The sequence below is a fragment of the Lytechinus pictus genome, chromosome 10 (genome assembly GCF_037042905.1).
Source record: "Lytechinus pictus isolate F3 Inbred chromosome 10, Lp3.0, whole genome shotgun sequence".
Classification (NCBI taxonomy): Eukaryota; Metazoa; Echinodermata; class Echinoidea; order Temnopleuroida; family Toxopneustidae; genus Lytechinus; species Lytechinus pictus.
In genome coordinates, this window is record NC_087254.1 from 16,701,863 (window position 1) to 16,729,826 (window position 27,964).

Consider the following 27,964-nt stretch of genomic DNA (forward strand, 5'->3'; position numbering starts at 1 on the left):
ACACTGACAGTTTCCATTCCAGCTAGTTATCATATAACTTGGCTCTAAAGTAAATCGAATTATTTTCATTCTTCTTTTTTTTTTAATTAAAAAGATTGTTTTGTACCCATTCAGACCAACTTTATAGGTACTTTCCGCCATTAGAAGGCCATTAGAAGATTTTCAGTGCTCTGGTGAATAACAAATATAATCCCAAAGTTAATAATAAAAAAAAATCACAACTGAATGGAACTGAGTATTTTGGGTTACAAAAAGTAATATTTTAAAGAATTTCTTAAATGTATGTTGTATATTGCATACATCAACATGTAGATTACCACAGACAGGATGGTTGCACTGTACAAGCTAAATGGTAATTTTCAAAAGAATAACTCACTTATAGATTGCTTCCCTTTTTCTGCTTGAACCATCTCCATAATAAAGTAACTTGCTCTTTCAATGCTCAAATGGTGTGACAGTCCAAAATCTGCCAGGAGGCCACTGCTATTACCGGTGCCCCAGATTTCTTGTGCACACAGGTGAATAGGCAATAACACAGATCCATGATACACGTATACAAACTGCACATGAAATAAATCACCAACTCCAGCACATCATCGGTAGTGCAATAAGTGACGGTGCATAATACCTATCCTTATTGGCAGCAATCATCAATACAGACAGTGCATGAACATGCTCTTGTTGATTCATTGTTCCCTAACAAAATAGACCAGGAAAGCATTTCATGGACCAAATAGTGAGTGATTTTCCCTGACAATTGTTATAAGCTACTGCAAATCCTTGCATTTGATTGGCTGGGAGAAAATAAGTCACTGAATAAACTTTTCATGAAACACTACCCAGCTTACTCAACTGTGCAAACTCTTCAATTCCTTTTTGCTTGGCGGGGACTTAGTAACGAAGAATTCCATTCACATGTTATTCATGGATGAACTACAATACTTGGAATCCAGTTGCATTGCTTCATGATCAGTCAGGAAATTCTCTCGAAGTGGTGGCAACAACTTTTGTTAATTAATGCATAGGATTTGAAAGTGGTATCATGGTCAAGCAGTCTATAGACCAATTCAGTTGGATGCTGTTTTTTTATGGTAATTTCTATTACGTGGGGGGCTTAAAGGATACCTTACAAAAAGATCATGTCTGCACTGACATAGCAATGCACCTGGCTCATTGCATAACCCATTGAAAAGTGTTTTTATTTTTCTTTGGAAACCCCATGTTATAATGGCTGCCATAAATTGCAGTGATATGAAATAAAATTCTTCTATAGATGAAGCCAACTTCACAGCACTGCGAATGCTGCCTATAACTGGATGGGCTTCCAAAATTTTTTTTTACATAGCAACATACAAGGCTCATGCATAACTCATAACCCATTGGGTTATGCATGAATCATGTGTGCTGCTATGTTACTGAATAAATTACCCATTGTTAATAGACATAATTAACAGTCCCCAGTTATAAATTGATCAGTACTCGTTTCTCTGCTCACAGCATTTAATGAATCCCTTCATGCTAGTAACCCATTTCTGCATGGGTGAAAAATGACATATCTAGTTGACTGTCTGACCAGAAGACATTTGTGCTCCAAGATAAGGCCTATAAAAATGTTGTTGCCATCATTATAACAATAATAATAGGCGGCATTTATATAGCGCCATCTATCTAGAGATAATCTATGTATTCTGAGGCATATTTTTATTTTTATCATTATTACCCTGGCTTTAGCTCAAGCTTTATTTCAGCACTCAGCAGTCAGTCCGCAAGCCCCTGTGTTAATGAGCAAATGAGCAAGATTTATCCAAGTCCTCTCGTGGCTGAATTCATGTCCCTGCAAAATATCGTGAATTGTGAGACTTTCTTTCTCAAAGAATTTAACCACTTTTTCCTTGAGTAATATTGATTATTTTTGTACCATGGGCAAGAGTAAATGTTACTCTTTTATATTGGTAATTTCTTTTGAATGAAATATTTTGATAAATAAGTGAATTTTTTACCTGAAAAGATGCATCAAACAGAATTTTCTTCCTCTGTTTTCACTTGCAAATTGTGCAACAATTTGTGTTTTAGGCACCAACATTATTTATATCATCAGAAAGCTCAAACTCTATACTTTCTTACAATGTCACTCTTGATATGTGGCATCTTTTAGATGGGTCAGCAGCCAGCTTTGTCCACCAAGATGCAAGACGAGATTTCTGAAATTTCTGAGTAACATAAAATCCAGAGTTCTGATTGGCTGAATACTGTTTTCAAAACAAACAGGCGCGGGTAATTTGAAGAGATTACCACATGGTGAGTGTGACCTTGCAGAGGCCCAGTGTGGGGAACATTGGAATTTGCGTGGCTGTGTGGTCTCTATGACCAATCAGAGCGCAGTATTCTTGTTTTTGAGCTGCAAAATGTACTTGGCCTATGAAAAGCTGGCTGCTGACCCATCTAAAATACATCTTCTTGTAAAAATAATATCATATCAAAGCTTAGATCTTCAGCTTTATCATGATCTAAATATCATTTGTGCCCAAACAGAAATTAAGTGTGAAAACAACAACCTTTGTTACATGAAAAAAATATTTTGTTTCATGTTTTAGATCAAAAGTTTTTCCTATATTACAACATTCTTTTAAAATTCCAAACACATGACCTGAAAGAACGATTCTTCTTCTTTACAAAGATACCAAAAACATGAAATTTGGTCAATATTTAGAGCAGCAATGGCCGAATAAAAAGAGGTGTTTTGGTTCGCACCAAGCTCATTAACTATGCAAAAACCCTCTAGTCATGAATATCACTTGGATAAAAGAAGCTACTTTTTCAGGGCTTGCGGACTGACTGTCAGTACATGCATTCAAGGAGTTAATCCTGCTGGGTACCCATTCACCTCACCTGGGTTGAGTGCAGCACAATGTGGGTAAATTTCTTGCTGAAGGAAAACACGCCATGGCTGGGATTCGAACCCAAGACCCTCTGTTTCAAAGTCCGAATACTAATCCACTGGGCCACAATGCTCCACATAAACAAATGCAAACCCAAATAAACAAATGCAATGTTTTTGTGAGATTTGCTCGAATTTATATTCAGTGGCTTAAAAAGCACTTAAATATTCATGAGGTTTGACTGCATAAATAAATCATCCTATGTGTGCAGTGCAACAGCAAAGGTAACTAAAAAAAATTGACCAACCCAACTTTCCTATTTTGGAGGTATAGGGGCAACATAACTTTTGCAGGCCAAAGATTCAAACAAGATCCATGGGCTGACAGATCTTTGACCTCTTGACTTCAACACGCTAGAGTCCCATTCCATCACAGGTGTCCATACAACACTGTTGAATAAAGGTGTCTTGCAGAACATCTAGCATCTGCATCGACATCATCACCAAAGACGTTGCCATTTCCACTTTCCATCATATCTTCCCTTTCAGTTCCTATGAATATAAATGATAATAAAGGTTGGGTTGCAAATCATTTATTTTCATAAGTGATGACATTTGACAGATATAAATTTAGAGTTGTATAAAAATTTATTCACCATTAGCATTTTATTCCATCAAAAAGCAAAGAGGGAAGGACAGTATGGGCTCCAATATATAATGAAGATATAACAGTGTTTATTTTAATAGTGCGACACATGAATATTGATGGGCACGCGAAATGTATGGATATAGCACCTCAGCTCGATTGGTTTTTTGCGCAATCAGTAAGCTAACAGAAGTCAAGGCCACTGACACAGGTTTGAGTCTAGTCTTGAACGATTTCTCAAATTTTTTTAAAATCAAAAGTTGAAGCAAGAATCTGCAAAAAATACAAGTCCAAAATTTGTATATGAATATTTATGTCAATCGTGTTGGTAACAAATTGGAGCCAGAATAGTCATTCTCAAGCATAGACAAACAAACTCACACTGGTAATGTACCAGTGATAAATGAGGGCTTGGAACAAGGGTGAAATAGGCTGGACTAATTAATTTAAATAATAATTGGGACCAATAGTATAAAGATTCTAGGTCTATATTCATAAAACCTTAACAAGACTAGAAATCACCCAATTGTGTACTGTTGCCTATATAATTAGGTGAAAATTAGACTTATTCAGGTAATATGAATATGGGCCACGGTGATTACTTGTTATATCATACATATATTTTCATAATTGTATATTGTGATCAATAACATGAATCATGAAAATCATAAAATAAGTTGGTTTTTTGTGTCAAGGGTTCCTTCCTCATCATATAATATTTTTGTGTATCCCAGTGAGCCCAGGAATCTGTTTACAGTAAGCAAAGGCTTTGAAATATACAATTATCTGCCTAGTATCTCTTTCAAAGTTTCGGCTTACTTTCGACTCAAGCGAAAGACGGCTGATATATTAGTTTCATATTGCAACTGGGCAATATGACAGCATATTGCATTTATTCATAACCCTATTATTTACATTCATGAATATTCATGAGGACTAGTTATTGGCTAAATAAACAAATATCATAATGTAACTTGCACAGACCTTTGGCTTACTAGGTTACAAACAAAGAGGGATCCAGGTTAATATTTCTTTGAAAAAAAGGTTTACCTTGCTAACAGTTGAATCAATGACCAGAAGAGTCTGACCAGCGAGAGCCTTGCATTCAGGCTCAGGATCTTTCTCCAAAATATCTGAGAAATAAAATAAAATCATGAAAAGAGGTCAGATGTAATTTTCTCAATCATGGTGTTCTTCTGTAATCCTCAATTGCATATCGATATGCCGTTACTCATTCATTTCATGTTTATGTGAATAGTATCTATAAAATCTGTAAAATTAACGATTCCAGCTTTCAAGCTGCATATTCCTTTTTTAAATTGTAAATCGAATTGAATTGAGTTTCCTCAGAGGATTCAGGGCCAGTGTGTTGTCTTAACATGACACCTAGGGACCATTTCATCATAAATATTGTCAGTATAACAACTGTTATAAGCTACTGAAATCCTTGCATCTGATTGGCTCAGATCAAATAAGTCAATGAAAGTCACTGACTGTTAGTATTTTCTTCATGGAACAATCTCCCTTATATCAAAGTTTAGGAAACAGTATTTTTTCATTCCAAGATCTGTAACTATTGGAAGCCGCATGTGGATTTTACAGCAACTACTAGCATTACTTTCATGTAAACTGCACAGTAAATTGTGGGGGCATCGTGGTCTAGTGGTTATGACTCTTGTGGGACGTGGGACCGATTCCCAGCCATAGCGTGTTTTCCTTCAGGCAGGAATTTACCAATATTGTGCTGCACTCAACCCAGGTGAGGTGAATGGGTACCCAGTAGGAAGAAATTCCTTAAATGCTTGAGCGCCTATATCTGCAGTGAAGCTAAAGCAGGGGTAATAATAGCAGTGCTTTGTATCTTCAGGCAAAGAGCTCTATATAAGTCTAGCTATTATTATTATTATCTATGCAATCTATTGCAAATCTTTGTATTACAGGGATTCAAAACGACATCATCTCATACATTTTTAGACACTATGGTCTAAAAGGAATTATTTTGATTGAAAAGGCTTTAGAACCAAACAGACTGGGTTATTTTGAAGCCCTTTGTTTACCTTGTAACCAATGACGACATTCCAAAATATCACTCTGGAGATCAGTCACAAGTAGGTGGGCAGGAACACTGAGTGTAACCATGGAAACAGCAAACATCAGAGACTGCCTTACATATCTTCATTAAAAAAAATGAATAAAATAATCATATAAGACAGGTTTTTACCAGGGAATACAGAATATATTCTTTGATTCTTTTCGGAATGAATTCCTTTGTTAGCTTGAGATATCTGCTAATTATGTTATAAGTGTAAAACAGAGTCTGGTGCTATTGAAAATGGTGTAAACATAAGTAACATACTGTACATGATAATATTAAATATGGCTCTTTCTACCAAGTTACTTAATAGCCATATTGAAATAAAAAATAATTCTCAAGATATTTTGTTAACCAATTGCACGATACCAATTATCAAGTTGATGATGAGGATCACTTTGAAACATGTTCCGTTCTTTCATCAAAATGAAAGTCATTTTTTCCTGAAAATATTCTGAGGGTTCAAGAAACATGCATGTTTCAACAACAAAAAAATTCTAAAGCTCTTGTGTCACTTATATGAGCAGCTTTTTTTGCTTTGCCCAGAGATGCCAACGTGAACTAAACATTTCAGTTTTTTAAAAGCTGGAAATCATTATTTAGGTGTGTAAAAAGTGATTTTGTGCATCTTGAAAAATACCATTACCTTTAGAAATCAGTGTTTTGCATGAAACTACCAGTATTATTCTTATTTTTCAGTACTAAAGTAATTACTGAAAATCAGTACTACCTGGCAGCTCTGTTTGCCCATAGGATTTATGCTCTCAGAGGCAAATAGATTGAAAAAAAAATGCTCCAAATGGAGGAAAAAAAATGCACATACTATTATTTAACAGGAAAATTTTGTTTCTACTGTGATTGAAATAAAAAAATAAAGGTGGGGGGGGGGGGGGGGGGGTTAATTCTCTGATATTCAAACTTATACTTACTGTTCAGAATGGTACCTCAAGGACCAAATAAAGTCCAACAGGCTAACAGCCATCTGACGACATATCTAGACAAAAATATCAAATGAAATATCAAACCTAGTACATGTAAGTAATTTTGAATAAACAAAAGCACAAAAATACTAGTAATTGCTGCTCAGCTTCCCTCCTCCCTACATTCAAAACAATGTATGCAGTACTTAAAATCTTAACTTATCTTAGCTTCGCTTCTTATTTGGATGGTATTTCTAGATGAAATTCACTGTAATTTGACCAAGAATGCATATATAGCATTTCCATGTATTTGAATGCAAGGTAAAAGACCACTGTCGATTCAATGCCTTGCTCAAGGGCATAGGTGCCATGGCCAGGGATCGAACCCCGGACTTTCAAATGCCTAGTCAGGCGCCTTACACAGTGAGCCAGACTAGTTTGGGTGACTCACCGTTTTTTCGCTGTTTTTTCTCTCTTTTTTCTCCCTTTTTCCCCACAGGAAACTGCTAGAAAAGGGCGAGAAAATGGCTAAAAAACGGCGACAAAAAAAGTGTACCGACTATGGAAAGCTAACTGTATGCAACAATGATTTTCATCAGAATAAATTGGCGAATACCTCCCTTGGGGAAAACGGCTACAAAACAACTAATAAAGGGCAAATACCTCCCTCATGGAAAACGGCTAATAAATGGCGAATACCTTCCTTGTGGAAAACGGCTAAAAAACGGATAATAAAGGGCTAATACCTCCCTTGTGGAAAACGGCTAATAAATGGCGAATACCTTCCTTGTGGAAAACGGCTACAAAATGGCTAAAGGGCTAATATCTCCCTTGCGGAAACGGTAAAACGGCTAATATAAGTGTGATACCTCCCTTGGGGAAAAAGCCTTCAAAACTGCTAATAAATGGCGAAAGGCACAAAGTAATAATAAATAGGACTAACAAGTGCAAATCAGCAAATAATGTACCACACAAGCGGGTGAGTGTACAATTGTGACAACTTGGAATAACATTGACACTGCCGTAATGTATGGTGATATATAATACCAAACAATCTTCATTTTTTTCAATCATATAAAACCTTTTCTTAAAATTCATCAAACTTCCACCATAAAGTAATCACAAATACCTACAAAATATGAAGATTTAAAAATGGCTGAAATCAATCGGCCTATATCTAAAAAAAAACTTATCAGCTTCCGATTGCGCCCCTCTTCGCATGTGAAATGATTTTCACTTGTGGTTCGTATACCAAACATGTGTTTGGTACATGTATATTAACAAAAATCTATAATTAACTAATTTTCACCATATTTTGTTATTTTTAGAAAATAGATACTTCATAAATATGATTTTTTTTTCATCATCTTTTTCTTTTGGAAAGGTGTTGCAAAGTGCTAAATGTATGCAATATACTGTACTGTACTGTATTATTTTCTTTATCTTCTTGGGCTTGTTACCACAAAAGACCACAAATAGTAGACGGGGATTTGATATTATGCCCCCCTTTCCAAAAATTGAGGGACGCGTCCCCCTCAGGTTCCCGCCCATGAAGAAGGGAAAATAAGAGTAAAGAATAAAGTATTCAATGAAGTTTCAATCAAATTCAATTAAATTTTATTTTTTTCTGATTGACATTTTATCAAATTTCAAATGAAATATAAAAAAATATTGATATAAAACAATGAATGTAGGCCTATACAATATGGAAATTAGATTTATGAAAGAAGGCGTAACCCCCCCCCCCCCACAGAAAGCAGGTATGTTATGCGCAGGGCAGGATGGGAGTATAGTAACGTTCATAAGAGCTGAAGTGGCTTCCCCGGGTAAAATAACAATATTTTTATATGTATGGAATGAGAATTATTACTAAATATTACCCATGAAAACGAGAGCTTATTTCCAAAATGAGTTCTTAAGAAAATCTTAAGTTTATAGAAATGTTGAAAATATATATTCTACGTTTTCTATAGTCGCTTTTTCCCATTTTATGGAATGCATATCACACATTTTCACAATTTTTTAGCCATTTTATGCAATGCACGTCGTACTACCCATTCGCCCTTTTTTTTTTTCTAACCCTTTTTTTCTCCATTTCATGCTCTCACCTCTTACTACCCATCCGCCCTTTCTGTTTTATTCGCCCTTTTCTCTCAGTTTTCTCTCCATTTTATGCACTGCACGCCTTACTACCCATTCGCCCTTTTCTCTCCGCTTTATGCAATGCACGCCTTACTACCCATTCGCCCTTTTGTCTCCGTTTTCTTTCCCTTTTGTCTCCGTTTATTAGCCGTTTTCTTTCAGTATCTTCACTCCTCTAACAGGATCCTCGGCCTTAACATTCGCCGTTTTCATGGGGAAATAAATAGCTCCGCTTATATTGCACAATGATGGCACTCCATAATAATTCAAGATTTACGTAGGAAACCTAATGTAGCCGTTTTTTCTCCAAAAATTCTCCCTTTTCTAGCCGTTTTCAAAACGGCGAAAAAACTGCAACTTTGAATTTCCCATAGGTTATAACACACAAAACGGCTAAAAGAGGGCGAAAAAACTGCAGTGGCTCACTGTGTTAGACCACTCGGCCATGGCACCTCCATGCAGAAATCAATGGAAAATCAAACAATTGTAGATATATACATGTATAGCTATACTAAAATGAAATAGAAATAGTCTGCTTCGGCATAGTAGAATGCCGTAGAAAATGAAATAATAGATTTCAAGAGGAGCATAGCTCTAAAAAATAAAAGGTTAAGTCACACTCTTTGTCAGTGCCCATGGTGTGAAAAAAAAAAGAATTCAAAATCCGTACTTACTGTCGAGTGTACACAATGTCACAAACTGTTATTCTTTAATAATACTTCTTAAGGACGTTCCACAGTTATGTTTGTGCGCATTATGATCTGCGCATAGTTTACACGCTGCGCGCTGACGTCACAATGGATGAACAGGTGATTAATTAGCTGCGGGTATGTGCTGATTTTTCTCATCTTCTGCACTTTAACTGCAGATCGGTTGCGTTATTTCATGAAGCTAAAAAATTGAATTATTCCATGGACCATTAAAAAAAAAGATTCTCTACAATTTCAAAATACTTTACTCTGCAGTGCTGCCAAGAATCACGAATATTACCCCGAGTTTGAATAAATGGTAGAGTGGTTTTGATTTTTTCTTCACATAGATACAAAGCCTTCGGCGCATTTTTGGTGTTTTAAAAAGCACATTTGCTCTAATAAAAATACTGATAGTTTAAAAACAAGCACATGAACCCCTATTTTTTAATGTTTGTTCCTCTTAGGTATACCTTCCTCTACAACTCTACAAATTTTGGTGAAAATGACATGGATTTTGAATAAAGTGCAGCATTTATTGTACTTTTGTAGTTTGTTACCGAAATTTCACATTTTTTTGATTGGGATTTTGTTATCTTTTACGCCATTTTTAAGAACTGACAGTGCTGTTAAACTTAAAATTGCAAACAAATAGCACTATAAATATATTCTCCATTCTAACGATACAATTATTAACTCTCTTGCGAAATATGATGACTTTTTCATGTATTTTGACTGAGTAATACAGGTTTAAACTCATTGTAGTAATCTTGGGCGGTCTAAAAATGCCAAATTCTTTTGAATGCGCAATTCTTAAGAACATCAATTTGGGTGAACTTTGAAGTTCTATAGCAAAAAATCAAGCACATGGACCTATGTTAATTTTTGCATATTTCGAATATTAAGGTTCTAAAGTATCTATGTGCAAAGTATGGTGAAAATGACATGGATTTCACTTTAACCATGTTAACTGTGGAACGTCCTTAATTCACTTGGTAATATAAAAATTCAGCCACATACTTTAGCCCTCCAAGGGAGCAACAAAAAGAGAGCTAAACTTTAAATACCTTTAACAACTCCCTCTCTTTCTCCTTTTCCTTTTTTGTTCTGTGGCAAATTCATAAATCTGATGAGTAGGTATTTGGGATATCTCTTATTGCAGATGAACTTACTGGTGTGTTTTGTGCAGCATACATGGTGATTCCCAGAGTATACATCAGCCTTCCTAAGAGAAGGAAGTCGTTACCAAGCAAGTCCATCGTGTTCAACTTACTGGAGTAAAAAAAAAATGAAAAAAAAGTAGACAGTAAAAACTATGATTGCATGTCACAAAGGCTTTTTTCTCACTTTACCTGAGAGATCATCTTTCGAAGCATTGCGGTCAGTTGTCAGCTCGCATGTGCAAGACGCCCTTAATTTGGGCTGAATTTGTCATATTTTCGAGAAATTGACCATGTTTCTCATGCCCCAGCGCCATGACCCACGTGGATTATGTCTTTTTCGATAATTGCAGACGATAAATGCGTACGTAAAGCGAGCGGCACGTACTGCATGCAGAGGTAAATGCAATCAGACAAGAGGGATCCATGCATCTTTCCAAATCCTTTTCTCGCCTACCCCAACTGTCGCACACCAATTTTGATGTCTTGCTCAGTAACCTTACCGATGCTCAGATATGGTGCTGTAGTTGGTACATTTCACTCAGGCAAAGTATCGGGCTGGGGTGGAGATATCGAGTGTGCAGTGGGCGACTGTCACGTTACATTTTTTTGGCTGCACTGATATCAAGTACGCAAAACCCTGGCCCCTGACCAAACTTTCCACTCCTTTTCTTCATTGTTCACCTTTAAAAAAATCTCTTTGTGTTTTAAAGAACAGTTAAGTAGTCGCAAGATATTTTTGCAGTGAGTTTTCTAAGGTCACAGGTGAGTGCAGCACGATATGGATCAAATTATTGCTGAAAGAAATTAGGCCGTGGCTGGGATTCGAAACCCACAACCCTCTGTATCAAAGTCCTGAGACTGATCCACAATGCTGTCACAGAAGACTACACGAATAGGAAAGTGAATGGACAAATGAAGAAATTATAAATGTTTTGTTTTACCTGTCATATGACTTCAAAAGAGGGAAGAAGAAATGACCAGCCACAGGAGCAAAACGATTGATGGCAGGATTCGGAGCTGGTTTGCTTGGACCCTGTGTGAAGAGCAAGACATTTGGAATTTTTTAAATAATGAACCAGGTTCTAATATTTGCAATTTCATTGTGCTACTGTCGTGGAGCAAATAAACAGAATGATGACAATGTGAAATACAGTAATAATACAGTAGGTAACTCATGAATATTTGACATGATTGAGAGATCACACATCCTGGCATTGGTTGGTGCATTGTAATGGTTAATGGGCAACTCCGGTCATTGATATTTTGCTTTGAAAAATTTATCGGTCTCTTTGCTTTGTGGTTATACCAAGCTTCAATCAGCATCTGAACTATTTTCAGAATTTAAAGTCATTTTGTTCTGGTTGAAAAAATATTTTTTTTCCAACCTGCAGTATTTTGGGCAGGGACATCACAACATTGGCGAGTCACAAGGTTTTATATTTGCACCTTGTTTGTTCATAATGTGTAATTACACCTCGGTCTCATGATCTGATCTGTAGTTCATTTCAAGAATAGGTTGAATGAATAGCAAGACATGACCTGTTCAAAATGCACTTTCATTTATTTCATATGTATCAGGGTCTATTGTTTTTAATACTAATATGATAAATAAAAAGGGAGAATTTTGAAGACAAGACTCCACCTTTGCGAATCTCCTCGTCTTGCTCTCTATCCTCTTCTGCACAATATCTCTCCAATTCTCTTCTTGACTTTCTTTAGCTTTGTGTTCCTGTGGGTTTACCATCCCCGAACTCTTTGAGGCAGGACCTGGGTCTTCGGATGGTTTGGAGAGGTCCTGAGCAGCTGCAGCTAATACCTACATTAGGAGATATCAAGTTCAGTGTTGACCTATTGGTGTTGGTGTTAAGACAATTTTCACATCAGCAGAGCACCTTCAAATTAAGAATTCAACAATATACGTGTAGACATGTTTTACTACCGTACTTTTATTACTCTTCTTTAGCTTATCTTTTATCCGACAAAAACAAAATAGACCCCAAAAGCAAAGATTAACTATGACTTTATTAATCACCCATCTTCAAGTTACCCAATGATTATACACTGTACATGTAAAATGTATGTTGTGGCTGGGCTGATAGAACCTTTTGAGGTTTTGAGGGCAGCTTAGAAAAGGCTGTATTTAAAAAATATAGCAATGGTGGCAGTCTCATATTGTCTGAAAACAGTCTCCTGATAGTGATAATAATAATAGTAATAGCGGTATATTTACCCAGGGTAGCCACTTCAGTTCCTAAAACTCCCAGCCGGCCCTGCTATTATTATCCCGGCTTTAGCTGGGCTGCTAGGCGCTCAAGCATTCAAGAAATTAATTCTGCTGGGTACCCATTCACCTCACCTGGGTCGAGTGCAGCACAGTGGGGATAAATTTCTTGCTGAAGGAAAACACGCCATGGCTAGGATTCAAACCGACGACCCTCTGTTTGAAAGGAAACAGTCAGAACCACTAGACCAAGACGCCTGATACCTGTGAAGGACTCTTTTGAGGCAAAAACAAGGTTGCTACACATGTTATAACTCTAAAATTAAGCTCATTCTGACCTGTCATCAACATTTGATCATATTAAATTTTGAGGTATGAGGTTTATCAGCCCAGCCACAATGTATTGTTTTATATACCTCTAAGATATCCATCCTTTGTCTGATGTTGTAGTTTCTATTGTAGAACTCTCCAGTTAAATACTTTGATGTCTAAATTTAAAGAAGAAAGAAACATGTCAACGTCATCAGCAACATTATAAAAATAAACACCATCAAAATTACAATTACAAATGCACCAATGCTTACAGGCATTGTGGTGTGCACCTGTAATTCAAGCTACGAGGGGGAAGTTACAAACGGATGCAGAAGTTTTAGCCCTGGTCACGTCTTTCGGATGGTGATGTTAAAGGTTGGGCCCAGATGTAAATAATCTTATCTGATTGATATATTTCTATAGAATCTCAATTACATTAACACTCACACACTATCATTTTATATAATCAGAAGATCAAATACAACCCCCCCAAAAAAAAAAACCAACAACATAATTTTATCAATGTCAAGAAGTTCCCCCCTTGCAAAAACTAATATCTCACTGATAATAAATGATTCAATAATCTTAAAATCAGAATGATCATTATTGATGTAATCAACATTATCAGCATCAAGGTAACAGTAAATTACATGCAAAGCAGGCAAAAAATTATAATTTGTTTTTTTCTTTCATCAGTTTCTTTTAAAAATTACAATCAATATCAATTTCAAGGTCTAAAAGAATGTTACGCTGCCCTAATCCGATAGAACATAAAATGCGAAAAAAAAAACCACATACCTGTAGATGCAATTTTTAATCTTTTACTTCGGAGATAAAAAATATACAAAATGCAATGTTTTTGTGAGAAAATATCAGACTTGGGCAAAGAATTTGCTCATACTTCTATTCAACTGATTTATAAAAAAATACTTATATATGCATTTCAACTGCATATATAAACCATCCCATGCATGATTTCCTTTTTGCAGAGCAGAATCAAAGATACATGTAAAAAGAACAAGTGGAGCACCTCTGGTAGTCTCGCCTGCATTACGCGATTCAATATAGCAACAGTGCTGACTTTGAAAATGACTTTAAAATAATCATTCACAAAAAACACAATTCATATGATGATAAAATACTATGTTCATTGACCCTAAATGACATTTGACCTTGATCGTGTGACCGAAGACTTGTGCAAGACAATCAGTGATACTTGATTACCCTTACATGTATGTCCACATTTCATGAACTAGATCCATAAACTTTCAAAGTTATGATGGCAATTCAACAAATACCCCAAACACGGCCAAAGTTCATTGATGTTGGTCATGTGACCTTAAACATGTGCAAGATGTTCACTGATGCTTAATTACTCTTACATGTATGTCCAAATTTAATGAACTAGATCCATATACTTTCAGATTTATGACATTAAGAAAACTTAACCTTGTTAAGATTTTGTTTCTATTTCCCCAATATAATCTAAGTTCATTGACCCAAAATGACCTTTGACCCAGGCCATGACATCTGAAACTCACAAAGGATGCTCAGTGATACTTGATTACTATTATGTCGAAGTTTCATGAACCAGATCTATAAACTTTCAAAGTTATGATAGAAATCACCTAATACCCCCAACATGGCCAAAATTCATTGACCCTAAATGACCTTTGACCTTGATCATGTGACCTGTAAATCAGGCAGGATGTTCAGTAAATCTTGATTACCCTTATGTTCAAGTTTTGTGAACTAGGTCCACATACTTTCTAAGTTATGGTGAAATTTCAAAAACTTAACCTTCGCTTAAGATTTTGATGTCGATTCCCCTAACATGGTCTAAGTTCATTGACCCTAAATGACCTTTGACCTTGGTCACGTGACCTCAAACTCCGGCAGGATGTTCAGTAATACTTGGTAATTATCATACCAGGTTTCATGAGCTAGGTCCATTTCCTTCCCCAAGTTATGATGGTATTTCAAAAACTTGACCTTTGGTTAAGATTTGATGTTGACGCCGCCGCTGCTGTCGGAAAAGCGGTGCCTATAGTCTCGCTGTGCTGTGGAGGCAAGACAAAAATAAAATATCGACTGACCAACCCAGTTTCTGATTTTTGGCTAATGAGGGGAAACAAAACAATTTGATTTATGCTTAAAGTTGAACTGATTTTCTGAACGTAAATTGTTCATACCTCAATAGGGCAGTTTACTGCTAATGCCACCATAGCCGAGTGTCTGAGAAATCTAAAGTTTTCTGTGTTGTATTGGTCCTCCAGATGAAGCAAGATGGCCACAAACTGACTACAAACCTGCATGGAAATCAGTACAGAACAAAAAAGAACAATATACAGTTATACTGCGATAATATATCATGATGATGAAGATTATGATGATCTTGATGAATAGCATTTGCATAGTGCCATTTATTTTTCAGAAAAATTAAAAAGCACTGCATCCCCGTTCCACAGTATGACACATATTAATCATAAAGATGCTAGAAAACGTACATATTTATTTCAAAATTCGAAAGTCTCGAGGTTGGTACAAAAAAAGAAAGATTGGCTCTGATCACCTGAACATTCATCTTGTGCCAACATACATACAGAAACTAAAGAAGGCGTCTCCAGTTTCTAGGCAACGGTATGACTGGTCAGATGATGCAACGGAGCGCCTACCAGCCTGCATAGATTGTATGAACTGGGACGTTCTGTTCAATTCCACGGCTACGCTTGATGAGGCAACGGAGGTCATCAGTGCCTACGTCAACTTTTATATTGACTCGAACATTCCGCATAAAACATCAAAGGTTTATCAGAACAATAAACCATGGGTTTCCAAAGAATTGAGGGAATTGCTAAAAGCCAAAAATCAGGCACTCATCGCTGGGGATCGCATAGAAGTAAAAACTGTGCAGAAGTGTATTGAACTTGCGGAATCTTTCACGGAGTGAAATATTCTTAAATAAAATGCCCAATGAAGGGGCTTAAATCTATATTAAGTCCAACTTGATCTTCTACTTTCTTTTTATAAGTTTTAATTATCTAATACCAAAATAAAATAATGAGTTTACAGATGACATCAATTTGACCATGGGTACATGGAAATTAGACTTTTGAAGTGTTTTACATGAGTGAGCAACTATTTACATATAATTTCCATATTAATGAACCAAGAATTAAAGTCTGATTCTCTTACATCTTTTAAATCATCTGGCTTTGCTCTGATGAGCTTCTCTGCAACCTTAAGACTAGCTTCGGTCAGCTCAGGGGCATCTCTTGAAGTCAAACCTGTTCAATGGAATAAGAGAGGGAAAGCATTCATAAAACTTGACTAAAACCAATATAGGTTTGATGAATTCAGAATCTGTAGTTTTTCAAGTAACCTGTACATGTATGTACTAAAGAAAGTTAAGATTTAATCTGGGATTTTTTTTCTTCAATTACTGCTAGAAAAATTGGTACAGGCGGAAGGGAAGATCATGTATACAGCAATCAACCATGGTGAAAGGAGGCATAAACAGCTCTGAATGTTCAAGTTGGAAGTCAGAATGTGCAAAGGCATCATGTTTAAGAACTGGGTAATTCCATATATGAGAAATATCTTTTTTCTCCATCGCTACTACTCAAGCCATGATAAATTGAAAGCATAACAGCTTTTCACCTGAAGCAATAACTGGAAGCAAAAAAAAAAAAAATGATTTCAGGAAGTTCCAGCTAATGGGCAACGGTATTGTCCTATAAACAAACGTGGTAGGTTTGAGTCAACCTTGTCAACCATTGTGCATTGTAAATGATAGAGCTACAAAAATCTGAAGGGGAAGTTACAAATTTAATCTGGAAAATTTGTAATAAAAAAAAAATCAATATTCTATGAGAAAAAAAATTACTTTTGGTATATTGGATGGTATACATTGAGGACGCCGAACCTAATAATTCTGACCCCCCACCCCCCAAAAAAAGAAAACAGACAAAGAAAAAAGTGGATAGGAAATCAAAATGATTTTAAATAACATTACCAATATTTTCATGGAAATTAAACAAGGAGTGGGCAAAAACAAACACATAATTCTCTGTTCCATTACCATCAATACAGTCCCGAACGTAAACAGGTACTTTGACCTTCGTGACCTTGGTGTCATGTGACATGTCGCAGGGTTCAAACTCATCATCACTGTAAAGTAAGAGGAAGTAAAAGGGTCACTGAAAGATGAATGAAGCTGTGAATCAAAACATGCTGTATGAACTATGTAAATGCACGGCGGGCAAAAGATTAAGAAATATGTTTGCATTTACATAGTTTGAATAATAAAAAAAAAAAAAGCAAAAAAAGAGAAAACAAAATGACAGAAGGATCAAATGAAACATGGATGGGAAATAGATTCCCTGGGGGGGGGGGGGGGTAGTCAAATATATTGCTGTATACATGCGTGATAAAAAAATGTGTTAAAAGGGGTGTGTTTTCAGTTTTGGACGTGGGCCACGTGTGCACTCGTTAAGGGTATCAAAAACACTGATTTTCAAGAAAAAGGGTTTTTAAAGACAGGTCAATGGTCAATCACTGGGTCAAACATATTTAGGGTATGATTTTTGAAAGACTAGCCAAACGTGTTTAGGGTATGTTTTTTCCCCAAACATTTTCCCAAGGGCTTTTTCCTACTTGTTTCTGAAAATTGCTCGGGTTCTTCCCGATAGTATACAAAACCTGTTTAGGGGTCATATTCTGGCGACAACTTGTTTAGGGGTCAAAATGTGTAAATAAAGCCTGCGAAAAACTTGTTTAGGGGGTTATTATGCACACAGACAAAAACTTGTTTAGGGGTGTTTGGAAGTAATTTGGTCATGCATGTGTACAGCGATACATTTGACTGGCTCCCCAGATAGATTCATTTTGAATTAAAGAATAAGAAAGTTCTTTATGAAAATTCAACTAGAAGGAAAAAATAAAAATTTCAAGTCTGTAAAGAAACATAAACAGCAAAAAAATCTGTGTGCATGGAAAAAGAGACAATATATTTTCAGACAGTGTGGTCATTGATATTGAATGGGCGACTGCTATGCATGGTGTTGAGCTAAGCTGACAAGAGGAAAACCAGTTAACCCGTTGTTTACAGAGTTCTGTGATTCCCATTGACTTTGTATAGGGAACATTCAGTTCATCATGACAATAGGTTAACAGTTAATAAACAGGTTTTAAAAGGCAAATCTAATTACCTGTCAAATTCTTCCTCTCTCCCCTGTTCTTGGTTTGGTGCATCACTGACTCTACACCCTACTTGGTCTTCAGTACCATTGGACTTTTCCATATCAGACTCTATAGCAACTTGATCAATCCCCCTAGGAAAAAATAAATGAATAAGTACATGTAATAAACAAATACTATTAATAAAATAAACTATCAATAAAAATATCACTAATGTTAATACTACTACTACTACTACTGTACTACTACTACTACTACTACTACTACTACTTTTACTACTACTACTACTACTTTTACTACTACTTCTACTACTACTACTACTACTACTACTACTACTACTACTACTACTACTACTACTACTCCTACTACTACTACTACTACTACTACTACTACTACTACTACTACTACTACTACTACTACTACTACAACTACTACTACAACTACTACTACTACTACTACTAATACTACTACTACTAATACTACTACTACTACTACTACAGCCACCACTACTACTACCACCACTACTACAACTACTTCTCCAACTACCACCACCAACTACCACCACTAACACCACCACACTACTACTACATGTACAACTAATAATATCAAAAATAACAATAATAATGAAAATAATAAAGACAATAACAACCTGCCATTAAATGCTACTATAGGGACAATCAACACTAAGGAAAACCCCTGGGAGATCAATAGGTTTATTCCATCTACAGTATGGATGGAAGAATTAACCAAGTTTTTTTGGTAAAAAAAAAAGGACTAACTTAATCAGGGAATCCAGACCAGGATCTTCAGGCGGATTGACCAATGACCAAAGCAATTGACTCTCCTCGTCCTCTTTGTATTCAAACGCCAGCTTAGGACCGTTGGGGTCAAGGGTCTTTGCCATGATCTCTGCCGTCGCCATGCCCAGCCTTCTGACCCTTTGAATGGGACTCTCAAGATGGGCCTGCACCCCGCCCATCAACATGGTGGTCAGATCTGAAAAGCAGAATAAGAACGAGAGGAATAGCGTTTGAAGGGTGACACGACATATGCTTCTGCGATATTTGCTTCGGTCTTAATATCTCAGAGGGCATAGGGTTAGAGTTAGGATTCTAATATAGTTGTTGGTTCAGAATAATGTAAAGATTAAGATTAGGTTTTATTCAGTTTTGGAGGTTATGTTTTATGGGTGGCTTAACATGCAGAATGCTCTTGACTTGGTCCGTTTGATGCAAATTCCTTTGTTATTTTGCCATCGAGAAACATGACACTTACACGTTCAGTTCGAAGGTCTGCTGATGAAAAAGACAGATTATGTTCTACTAAAAAGCACACATACACACAATCAAAACAGTGTTTTACACAATACAGCACATGTAGCACACGTAGTTGGAATTCAGAAAAATCCTTTTAAACAATCCTCAGAAAATTTTTTATTAACATAAATCATACTTTTTAGGCAAAAATTGTACAAAATGATTGTATCTTACCTCCCTTGTGTTTTGCTTTCTCCTCTTCATTAAGATGTCCGACAGAAATAACAATGACCATGGTCAGATAGGCATGCTGGCTGTGTGATGTATGTTTTACGGCTGAACGGTCGCCCCATGTATTCAACACGCTCTTTAAAACCTGAAGAATGGAGAGATTTCTAACATCGTTTTTATTTTTGAGGGTCTATTTTTAACCTTTTACATTGGGGCGATTGCTGAAATTTTGGTGCCATTTCATTTCAAGGATTACTTTTTGCACAATGAGCAAAAATGATGTCAATACCATTATTCAGCATGTAGAATATAGTTTTGAAAAGTATTCTAGAAAACTATTTGTGATGATCTTGTTGACTCTAGAAAAGGTGGTCACCCAAAAGAATGCCATTAGGAGCATTTTACCCCATTCAGATTAATTTTGGCTGACATGAGGGCAAAATTGCCAGTCATCCTGCTGTATTTCCTACACCGGTATCCTTGCCTGAGGTTTCACAGGCATAGGGTCCAATGAGTTAAAATAATAGCACACAGGATTTGCATAGCTCTCTTTTGTCGTTATCTAGATTGTTCAAGGTGCGTGAGTATGTAAAGGACAAGTTTCGAAAACTATATTGTGCACAAACATAAATAATGCCAACCCCCCCAAAAAAAAAAAGTGAAAAGAGAGGAATTTCAGGGGAAATAGTCCACAATATCGCCACTGCAGTGACATGACATTTGATCCTGTGACAATGGGTCTGGGCTTGATTTTATCTAAGATGTAGGATTAGGGTTGCAATAGGGTTTTATGTTAGGTTTATGTTAGGGTATAATGTTAAACCCAGGGTTGGAGTTGGTCATTTGATTAGTGGGTGGAATTAAGAGCAGAGCAATTGTCGGCGGAGCTCATGTCATGGAACTGCCATTGTGTTCCCATTTACAGAAATGTATTTGAAACTACATGTACTCACTTCATGAATATTTATTGGAAGAATGGGATTTACCTTCACGATCAAATGCCTTCGGGAGGGAGAAGAAGCCAGATAGCCAATCAGATTCTGAGGAACGATAACATCCGCAAAGTGACGCAGGAGCAAGAACTTGTTGGTGAGGAGGAAGTTGATCTTGGCATTAGTAAGTACAGCATCACTCAAGAGTCTAGCGACATAACCAGACCTGAAAGGATAACAAGGAGGCAACATGGAGAAAGGGATACAGAGTACCAAACTCACAACGTCACAATTTTTTTCTACACCATACCAGTGGCAAGGAATAATGAAAAACACCTCCAACACCCACCCCAAATCAATCCCCAATAACAATAACACCAAAGTTCACTGAACTAAGCAATAAAACTATATAATGTATAAAAGAAAACAGTAATGAATGGTGAACAAGAGTGTCGCTAAGGCGAGCACATAATATGTCCACCTGTAACGTGGAAAATGGAGTTATGGTCAAGCAAGAAAAGTGGAAGGTGGCGACTTCACCTTTGACCTTCTGACCTCAAAATCAATAGAATTGCTGGGATCTATGCTAGTATCATACACACCAAATCATATGAGCCTAGGTTAAGTTAAACTAAAGTTATCGCATTTACACGGACTTTAGAAGGGCAAGATGAAAGCATGTCACTGTGACCTTGAACTTTGACCTTTTCACCTCAAAATCATTAGAATTTCTGGGGTTCACGCTTGTGGCATACACACCAAATTATATGAGCCTAGATTAAGTAAAACTGAAGTTATCGCGTTTACAAGGACTTCAGAAGGGTAAGATGAAAACATATCACTGTGACCTTGACTTTTGACCTTAAGACATCAAAATCAATTGGCTTCCTGAGATCTATGCTAGTATCATACACACCAAATTATATGAGTCTAGGTTAAGTTAAATTGAAGTTATCGCGGGAAAAGTTGACTGATGGACGGACAGACAGGCGGATGGACACCGAGTGTGATACCATAATACGTCCGGTAGGACGGGCGTATAAAAAACAAGTACATTGAGAAAAATATCAAGCAAAATGGTAAAAAACAGATTAAAAAAAAAATGATTACCATGGGCAATGTCTGAGTAAGTATTCAAGAATGACTTCCAGACTCCTGTCTGGAGCTCCTGCCAGGATTCGATTAGCAATGCGACACCAGATGAAATTAGAGGAAGTCAACTTCAGTAGCTGTGGAAGCAGTATGCCAAAAAGTCTCTCTGCGCACAAGGAGGAAAAATAATTATTCTGTTTAAATTCAATTTATTTCCACTAAAAAAACCAATACAAATCAACACAATACAATAGTTGATATACATCAATACTAGTACTGGCTCATAAAAAAATGAACTCTTACAGCATGTAAGAGATCATTTCAATACTGTAGTTAGTTATGTTGTTATAATAATCATCATACTTGACAGAATATTGCACACCAATTTCTTCATCAGAGGCCAGATGAGTGCTATCTTCAACTTGCCCTCTATCACCTTGTACTTACTAAGAAATGTAGACTATTTGAATACAATTTTTTCCTGAAGTTAAGTATTTCTCAAGGATTAAGATACAGGGTAACTACTCACATGAGAATTCTAAGTATATGACTCTGTACATTCATTCATATATCTCATGATAAATTAAAAAAGCCAGCCTCTGGAAGAAAACGCTAATTATATATTTGCACAGTTACAATTGACACATCTTAAATCTCAAAATACCTTGTACAAAGTAGACAGCCCCCCCCCCCAAAAAAAAAAATACATCTTACCGGTGTAACCTTGAATGCATAATCGACCAATCAGCTCACTCACAAACTGCAGGGAAGCATTTTCAGACTCTGGAAATAACAAATGTTGGATAAATAACATTAACAATACTCTACAGTGCATTCCACAATAAAGGAAACCGTATTCCCAGTTATTTTTTTTAACACAGCCAAACACTTCTATGGTCTTTTATTGATATTATCATAACATTCAGCTTGTCATCTTTATTTAAATTCAAATATGATATGAACATGCAATGTAAACAGCAAGTTGGGCAGAAAGATGGTTTGAGATTTGTTATCAAGGATGCGATGACCTTGGGTAAGAACAAGATGGCTCATTAGCATATCTTTTGTTTAGTTTCTTTAACTAAATTCACATGCAAGTGTTTGCACACGTCGTTTCTGACATGCTCTGGACATTATTTGTTTTTTACTCATCAATGCATGAACAATACACTTAAGTATTTGGTAAAAAATCAAAGAGATTCACTTTTTTACTATCACTTTAAATCTATGATTGAAACATATTCAAATTAATATTTATCTCAAAGACAGCTTTCCCTTATATTTGTGGGATGCAATTAATTAGGTCTATTTTTTGCAAATTTAGAGAAGTATGATCAGAAGGAAAGAAAATCTCTGATCATTATAACAAGAGGAAACATGGAAGTAATCAGACAACCTCCTTAATATTAATGTACAAAAAATGCTTGTATATTCTTACTTTAGCCAATAACCTGATGAAGACAGATATCTAAGAGACTTTTCCCGGAAAATTGAGATTGTAAATATTATATGGAACTCACTTGATAGTTTCTCATGGACGTAGTGTAATGTTTTCAAAATCTCTTTCGCTACCATTGGAATGAAATGATCAGGGTAGAAGAAGTAACTGCCAACAGAACAAATGAGATCGAAGGAACAAATTACAGTAAGATTCAATTTTATTTTGCCATCAAACAAATCAAGTCATACAAATATCTTGAGCATTTCTTAATTTACTTCATTTTAGATCATTATCATATTTAACTTCATCTCTTCAATTATTTGTTCATAAATTCATTCATTACTAAATCAAACATATCTTTTAGTCAATATAAATTATGTCTGCATTAATTTAATTAATATTTCCATTTATCTCTTTTGGGAGGGTGGCAAAAAAAAAAGAGTTTCAATGAATCTGAATTGCCTCAAGAAACAAACAAATTACTAAAAGTTCATCATGTACACTTTAAGAAATGAATCTCAATTTTTACAGTTTACCTAATCTCTAAAAGTCTTGTGATTATTGTATGTTTAATCGAGAATAAAACAATAAATAGATCATAGGTTCTTTCAACTGATGCTTGGATTACCTGCAGTCCTTTTTCATTGCATTGGCAATCCGGTCAGGTAGAGTCACCAGAACAGTCATGACCTGTGACCTTTGACCATCCAGTGCCGACCTGGAAGAACAAGGCGAGGTCGACAGAAAGGTCGCTGAACCTGGGGAGACATCACACATGGAACAGAGCATTGTCTGGAGTTGGTGCTGATTAAAGAACTCTTCAAGGAGCAAGACACATTTCTTCTGTTTGAAGCTTGGACTGCCAGAGGAAAATTTGAGTTGGAGATACAGATGAAAAATGAAAGAGATAAAAAATAAAGAAGATGAGAGATTGCAGAGTAGGCTGTGGTGTAGAGGTACTGACTCTCACCTTGTAACTAACCAGAGGGTCATGTGTTTGAATCCCACCATGACCTAGCATCCTTTAGCAAGGCATCAATCCACACTTTACAACTCTCCACCCAGGTGTTAAAAGAATACCTGGTAGGATGTGATGCCTATGTAGTATACCTTGTAGTTGAGTCTTGAAGTTCTTGTTAAAATGCTCCCCAGGGAGTGGAGAATGTGCATAATATATCTGTAAAGTAAGCACTTAGAGACATTGCTCTGATATAAATGTATTAAGAGCTATATATGTGGATTATCATTATTATCATTTCCATAAAATTATGTATCCCCTGATTAAAGTTGAGAAAATAAAGGTTTGATCAATGATAAATTGAAAAAAATAGGTCTCTAAGAATTTTTTCAATATATTTTATAACACAAATAAATGTAACATACACTTTTAAGCATACGTTCATTTCCTCATATTCTACCCTGAAACTATGTCATAATCGTCCATAAATAAATAATATCAGAATAATCTACCGTATAAATAAAGTCAAAGTATACTTTGCAGATGGTTTGCATGGTTTTCAATCAATCCATATGGAATAGGATAATTGATTCTCATTAAAGGTCAAGTCCACCTTAGAAAAATGTTGATTTGAATCAATAGAGAAAAATCAGACAAGCATAATGCTGAAAATTTCATCAAAATCGGATGTAAAATAAAAAAATTATGACATTTTAAAGTTTTGCTTATTTTTCACAAAAAAGATATGCACAATTTAGTCACGGTCTGCTCTTTTTTTTATTGTTTGAATTATACAATATTTCATTTTTTTACAGATTTGACAAAGAGGACCAACTTGACTGAACCATATAATGTTAAACAATGGTAATTTCACAAGTTCAGGGCAAAATAAAACTTGGTTTCAAGGGACAATGAGGAGAAAATTAGAATATTTCATATTTCACTTAATAACAGACAAAAAAAATAGTGAGTGATGTCATCAGCTCCCTCATTTGCATAATGACCTGGATACGCATATAACTATTTTGTGAAATTAAGCAAAAATAAAAAATGTCATAACTTTCTTATAAAATTTTACATCCGATTTTGATGAAATTTTCAGTGTTGTGCTTGTTTGATTTTTCTCTTTTTATTTAAATCAACTTTTTGTTAGGGTGGACTTGTCGTTCAATCATAGCAATGTTCAAGTCCCACCACCTGTTGAAAAAAAAAATTGATGCAAAATATGTTTGATTTAATTCATTTACCAATAAAGGAACATAAATTTGATTCTCGCAAGAGATGAACAAAAACTAGGCCTGTTGACATAATAATGACAGTTAATACATGGTGTCATACTATGATATTTATTGGTGACCTTTTATTTTGATGAATGAAATTAAAATAAAACAAATTCAGCTTGGTATTTTGAATTGGGAAGTGTAGCAAACTGACCAAAATATGACCTTATTTGTCTATTTCACTACAAACCTGCTATTCTGAATAACACTGCATAGTACAAGCAGAGCGTCTTCAGGTAGACCTTTCAGGAAAAAGCTGTTGAACAATCGGTTGCCTTCTTGACTTCGCCCAAAATTGCTGTACCATTCAAAGTTCAATATATTACACAAGTAATTAAGGAAATGCACATAGTGGCTTTCACGAATCTGTCTTTGGGCTAAATCCATATCATGATCAGGTAAATCGGTAGTTTTCAGTAAATCCTTAAAGTCTGAGGAGTCACCAGATTGCAGCAGGAGACTTCCAATTTTTTGAAGAGCTGCGCACATTTCCCTCTCGCTTTTTGATCTGGAAAGCACATTCCTTGCATCAGTCACAACATTTTGTGCCAGTGTCTTAATTTCTGATAAGCTGGTCATCGTTGCTCACATTAAATCGTTCAACAAACAATTTGGAGAAAGAATGACCAAACTCCAAATCCAAAGATTGTTCCGTTCCCAACATTAACTAATGAAAACCACCAAGGGAAAGGTCAAGGACAATGTGATGTGCTCTTCATTGTTCAAGTTCAATTCAAGGAAACTCATTTCCAAATTCCTTATTCCCTCAGTAACAAGACCATGATGGCATGAAGACACTCACCCGAACAGCAAGCTACATTGGATTCACTCACACTAATACGAGGTTAGCTATACCGGTACTGCGCATTCGTTACAGAATCATAGCAAGGTTCAATTTGCACGGTTCAATTATAGGACACTACGCTGCTACGCACATGACGCAGCGGAGAGCATTGACTGTAGTGAAAGCTCAGCGGGCTGGCTCCGGCTAAGTTACGGCGCGGCGTCTGCTCTGGTAAGACAGCTATCCCCTGGCTCGTCTTTTCATCCTGTCTGTTTCCAGCAAGTGAAAACAAATTTGTTACGGTGCTCTCCTTGATTCAGAGAAAACTCATTTCCATGTCGAGTAATAAGAGACGCTTTATAACCTGCTGGAAATAACTTTAAGAATCCTTTTCACCAACAGAAGTTGCAAGCTTCTTCAAAAAATCAAAGTTCAACTTCAGTCTTTACGTGACGCTTACCATACTATCGATTTATGGAGTGCTTGCTGTGTGCATGGGTATATGCATATCACGCACATGAGAACAAAATATGAAAATTTCTTGGTTTTCTAAATATGCTTATTTGTGCAATTTGAGCATGGTCCTGGGAAAGAGGGGGGGGGGGGCATCCCTATACCACTAGCCTTTGTTTACCAAATTACATCCCTATCTCTTTTTTTTGGGGGGGGGGGGTTTGACGGCTCGGTGTAAAAATGGCTGAGGTAAAAATGGCAGAGGTAAAAATGGCAAAGGTAAAATTGGCAGAGGTAAAATGGCAAAGGTAAAAATGGCAAAGGTAAAAATGGCAAAGGTAAAAATGGCAGAGGTAAAAATGGCAAAGGTAAAAATGGCACAGGTAATAATGGCAAAGGTAAAAATGATAGAGGCATAAATGGTCAGTTTTAAACCCCCATGCCAAAAAACCCAAAAGCCCCTCCATGCACAGTAGATTAAATATGAAAGGTTCTGAGAAGAAATTTGGAATTATAATGTTTGACTAATGGAAAGGGTAACATTTTCAAATGATGCTGTAGATCTTCTGCACCAAATTGATAACACTTGAGTTGGTATTTCTTATTTTTTCCTGGACTTACGCGGTCTTCTCATGTCAAATCGCTCTTTTAATATTCAAATTTGAAGCACACTTTGGATCCCAAGTATTATACTTCATTCATTACAGGGGAAATTCACACTGACATAAAGATTATTGTAGAAAGAGCAGAAAATAATTAAAATGATACTGGTGGGGGTTTTAGGGAATCCATATCAAAGATTTAAAAAGCTGTTAGAATTTTACATTTTAACGGTGACGTCATTTGCGAGCAGTTTTTCCCGCATATGGTGTAATAAAAAATACCAATGAAATGTCAATTTAAAAAAAAATGAAAATGGCTTTTATTGTAACATACAAATCATTTCACATCCGCACCTGAAAGTTTTTTTTAGCAATCATGAACCACTGATTAAAATATTGAAAAGTATACATTTTGGTGCATTAAATACGGGGCAGCTGCTAGTATATGACGTCACAGATCATAAAAACTCAAACTTCTAATAACTATCTTAATCTTTGATGGGCTTGCCGCAAACTTTCACCAATATATTTTTCTGCTAATTTTACAGTAAACCATTTGTCAGGGTGAATTTCCCCTTCAAAACAGGTCGATAGAATGGTACCTAAGAAACACCTAAAAATTCAAATCCCTAAATTCGCTACACATTTCAAAATTAATGCGGTAACCGTTACC

General features: G+C 36.0%; 1 protein-coding gene across 2 annotated transcripts; it reads right to left on the reverse strand.

Moving 5' to 3' along the window:
* On the reverse strand, positions 1 to 26,702 carry LOC129269177 (telomere length regulation protein TEL2 homolog). 2 transcript variants are annotated; one of them, XR_010294830.1, is made up of 21 exons: positions 25,643 to 26,702; positions 23,843 to 24,073; positions 23,294 to 23,379; positions 22,488 to 22,556; positions 21,792 to 21,939; positions 20,736 to 20,907; positions 19,753 to 19,894; positions 19,042 to 19,258; positions 18,274 to 18,396; positions 17,145 to 17,233; positions 16,259 to 16,350; positions 15,256 to 15,372; positions 13,168 to 13,239; positions 12,173 to 12,346; positions 11,472 to 11,563; positions 10,540 to 10,639; positions 6,546 to 6,610; positions 5,582 to 5,697; positions 4,575 to 4,657; positions 2,846 to 3,430; positions 1 to 1,773 (listed from the first exon to the last, which is right to left on the reverse strand). XR_010294830.1 is itself a non-coding variant. In XM_064105439.1 (20 exons), the coding sequence occupies exons 1-20, from the start codon at positions 26,029 to 26,031 to the stop codon at positions 3,410 to 3,412; spliced, it is 2,598 nt and encodes an 865-aa protein (XP_063961509.1). In that variant the 5' UTR covers positions 26,032 to 26,702; the 3' UTR covers positions 2,839 to 3,409. The 2 variants fall into 2 exon arrangements, 1 of the variants encoding a protein (XP_063961509.1); XM_064105439.1 differs by lacking the exon at positions 1 to 1,773 and having other exon boundaries at positions 2,839 to 3,430.
* Between the last annotated feature and the right edge of the window lie 1,262 nt (positions 26,703 to 27,964).